Source organism: Chelonoidis abingdonii, chromosome 2 (genome assembly GCF_003597395.2).
Source record: "Chelonoidis abingdonii isolate Lonesome George chromosome 2, CheloAbing_2.0, whole genome shotgun sequence".
Classification (NCBI taxonomy): domain Eukaryota; kingdom Metazoa; phylum Chordata; order Testudines; family Testudinidae; genus Chelonoidis; species Chelonoidis abingdonii.
Genome location: NC_133770.1, coordinates 258579855 through 258584006, shown reverse-complemented (window position 1 = coordinate 258584006; position 4152 = coordinate 258579855). Strand labels below are relative to the sequence as shown.

Here is a 4152-nt window from a genome sequence, read left to right as displayed (position 1 = left end):
GGTGGTGATAGATATAGCAGTGCCAAGTGACAGCAACATCAGGAAGAAGGAATATGAGAAGCTGGAGAAGTACCAGGGCCTGAAAGAGGAACTAGAGAGGATGTGGAAAGTGAAGGCCAAAGTAGTCCCAGTGGTGGTAGGAGCACTCGGGGTCTGACTCCTAAGCTGGGTGAGTGGCTCCAACAGATCCCAGGAACAACATCAGAGCTCTCTGTCCAGAAGAGTGCAGTGCTAGGAATAGCGCAGAACTCTCAAACTCCCAGGCCTCTGGTAGAGGACCCGAGGTTGAGGAAGACACATACCACCCATAGGGGTGAGAGGGGAATTTTTTTTTTTATATATATATATATATATATATATATATATTTCTGTCAAACAATCTAAATTTTAATGATAACAGATGCTTGCAGCAAACTCTGAATTTGTCAGTAATCACAGAAAAATCCCAAAAGAAAAAAACGTAAAACCTCCAATTCTGATATAAATACAGATCAATCAACACAGTGATCTGGACATTGGTTTTCTGAATTGCTCAGCAGCTACCAAAATCAGTAAAAAAAAAATATACACGTATGCTATGTCTGTTTGATTTGCAGTTGCCTTAAACAAGAGAAAAAAATGTTGTTTCCGCTTCTGTAAGTCCTTTTAATTAGCTGAAATAAAAAACAAGCAAGGAGACAACTAAAAATAAGTCCAAGATTTTGATTTTATGACACAGCCTCTAGTTCAGTGATTCTCAAACTTTTGTACTGGTGACTCCTTTCACATACCAAGCCTCTAAGTGTGACCCCCCTTGTAAATTAAATATTTTTAAATATATTTAACACCATTATAAATGCTAGAGGCAAAGCTGGGTTTGGGGTGGAGACTGACAGCTCACGACCCCCTACATAATAACCTCACGACCTCCTGAGGGGTCCTAATCACCAGTTTGAGAACCCCTACTCTAGTTCCTTCACGTCCAGCAACTTCTCATCTTAAATGACCACTTCATAGTGTTCCAAGGTTCCCAGTACAATTGTCTTCAACTTTTAGTTAAAAGATCTCCGCTGTTCAACTTGCTTTCTGCACAGCCATATCAAGAAGGCTTCACTTTAATTGTTTGTAAAATGATGTTGGGTTAAATTCATTTATAGCTCAGAATTATTTGATCATTTTACATGTGCAGTGTTGAGATTACAGATTTGACAACTGTATAAAGATGTTACTTCTGGATATTCAGCACCATATGCCAAAATAATGCGTTTTTGGATACTTTCATGCAACAGTGATGACCAGCAGACAGTAATCAAGATTTTCTGGTTTATCTTAAAAACTATGAAATTATATGTGATTAGATCTCTGAGTTGGACTCTTGTGCTCACTTGGAGAGCCATTGATTTTACAGGTTCACCCATCCAGGTCAGTTGCAGCATTGGAATGATGAAGTGTTTCTGTAGGAGCTAAAACAACTTACAAGGGGACAATGGCAACTTAACTCATGTTATGAAACTGACTAGATTTCAACAGTAGTTTCAGAAGCCAGCACAACCCTTAAAACTCCCTGCCTACTTCTGTGATTTTACAAGATTTTTCTGGTTTCTTTATTTTGGGGGGTGAGAAGGGTTATACCTACATAAGCAACAAGGGAAAACTGTGCACAGAGTGATTTCAAAACAAAATAAATTGAAAAAAAATCTTTTTCTCTCTAGTCTTTCAAATACAGTAATACTTTAACTACAGTAGTAAATGTATTTGGTTTTAAAATGGCGGCATCCCAACAAGAATAGTCCCATGTTTCTAACATAAAACTCATCCCGATTTAGGAACATCTGGATATGGTATCATTGTTCTCTGGCTCCAAAAGTGCCACAGTTTTTTTCATAAAATCAGTACAGTAACTCCTCACTTAAAGTTGTCCCGGTTAACATTGTTTCATTGCTGATCAATTAGGGAACGTGATCTTTTAAAGTTGTGCAATGCTCCCTTCTAACGTCGTTTGGCAGCTGCCTGCTTTGTCCTCTGCTTGCAGGAAGAGCAGCCCGTTGCAGCAAACTGGTAGGGACTTGTAACCAGGGTGGACAGGCAGCCCCATCAGCTCCCCACTTCCTTAAGTTCCCTGTGCTGCAGCCACCCAGCAGGCTATCGCTGGCAGTTCAGCTGTCCCACCCCACGCTGCCATGTGCTGCTCCTGCTCTCTGAAATGGAGCTGCTCCGAGACTCCTGCTTGCTGTGCAGGGGAGGAAAGGACGGCCTAATATCAGGGTGTCCCACTTCCCCCAACTCCTGAACCCCACTTACTCCTTCTCCATATAGAGCACAGAGGAAACACCAACGGGGAGAGAGAGAGTGAGCCTGGGGCAGCAGCTGCTGTCTCAACTTCCTGATCCACTTAAAAAGACAATGCACTTAAGAGTGGGTCAGCTTACTTAAAGGGGCAGTGTGCATCTCTCTCTCTCCCACACACAAGGTGTGTGTCCTCTGTCTGCTATGCTGTCTCCCCTCACTAGTGTTCGTGCAGCCTTGTGCGAGAGGCTACATTAACAACATGTTAACCCTTGAGGACTCAGCCAAGTGCTAGTTCATCATTTAGTAGCAAAGCATTCCCTGGGAATATCCTAATTTTGTCACCTCAACCAAGCTTTACAATCATCATAGCTGCGAACAGTATTAAATTGTTTGTTTAAAATGTATACTGTGTGTATATCTATATATCGTTTTTTGTCTGGTGAAAAAAAAATGTCCCTGGATCCTAATCCCCTCATTTTCATTAATTCTTATGGGAAAATTAGATTTGTTTAACATCGTTTTGCTTAAAGTTGAATTTTTCAGGAACATAACTACAATGTTAGGTGAGGAGTTACTATACTTGCAATTAGAGAAACTTCCCATTTCAGAACTTTTAGAAATCCAATGATTTTAAGCTTTACCATTGTTTCATCTAGTGTGGTTCGAGTAAAAGGAAAATAGCCGAGTAGGGGGATTTGTGATCAGTAAGTCACTGCAGAGTACACAGAAGCGAAGATAGCGCCACAGATTTGCATTTAATAAAGCAACAAGTGGTCTGCAAGCAGCAAACTGAGGAATGAGAAGTTCAGCTCTGTCTTCACACAGCGCAGGGTGCCCAGAGGGTGCTGATGCTTTCTTCCAACTGGTGCAAAACAAAACAACGGCGCAGGCTCACGGAGGCAGTTAAAAACCCTTGTGAAATGTAGTTAAACGCGTATTTTTAAGAACACACGAAGACGAGCCTGAGGCGCCCACTGAGCCCCCGCTCCTGCCATTTCCCGTCACACGATCGGCATCGCTGCGGCTTTTACAGTCACCTGTGACCTACATCGCCGGGGCAACCCCACACCGCCCATCCAACGGCAAACGGCCAGTGACCGCCCCCCGCGCGGAACGGACTCGCCCCTGGAACTTCACGGCCGCGTCAAGCGGCGGCGACGCACGAGCAGCCCCCGTTGTCACCGGCACCAATTCCCCCGCCGCAGGCCCCGCGGCTCCCAACGCCCCCCCGGCAGAGCCCCAGTCCCGCGCCAGCCCCCTCCCCCCGGCCCACAGCCACTGCCGGCCTAGCGCCCCGGGGGAGGGTGATACGGGGCACACGCCACGAAGCCTCTCACCTTCCTCCATCGCCAGCCTCCGGCAGAGCCGCAAGGGCTCCCGCCTGCTCCTCCCGCCGCCCTCTCCAGGGCGAGGGCGTCTGGTCCGCACTCCCGGCGGCCTCTCCTCCCTGTGGTACCGGGAGCGGATCGGCTAAACCACACAAGCAGGGGCGGCCGCTCCTCCCTTCCTGCTGCTCCCGGTGTCGCCGCCGTCTCAGGGGGAACCCTAGTCTCAGAGAGCAGGGAGGTGGCCGGAGCACACAAGTGCAAGTACCGAGGCAACGCTGGGTCTCAAATCACTTCCGGTATGATGGGGGGGGAGGATACTGATGCTCACTCAGTTTCCACTCCCATGGGGGAACTTCCTTTTCCACTAATCTGACTGCCCACAGCTCTGAGACTCACCCACACACCCAGAGGGGCAAAGCCAGTGGGATGCTGAGTGAACAAGCCACAAGCTCTCATAGCTTAAAATCATATTTTTTCCCAGATATATATACTGGGTTTTTTTTATTTGCATTCTAGGTTCTGAATCTTTAGGATGTACTTTGGTTGTGTTTTCAAG

The 4152-nt window shown here is 46.2% G+C and overlaps 1 protein-coding gene across 1 annotated transcript in view; it reads right to left on the bottom strand.

Annotated features, from left to right (window-relative positions):
* The window catches only part of DPY19L4 (dpy-19 like 4), a 52635-nt gene extending 48805 nt beyond the window's left edge, over positions 1-3830 (bottom strand). The window contains exon 1 of the mRNA XM_075063111.1: positions 3606-3830. Within this exon, the coding sequence (XP_074919212.1) occupies positions 3606-3615 (10 nt within the window). The 5' untranslated portion in view covers positions 3616-3830. The remainder of the gene's footprint in view (positions 1-3605) is intronic.
* Positions 3831-4152: the final 322 nt, after the last annotated feature.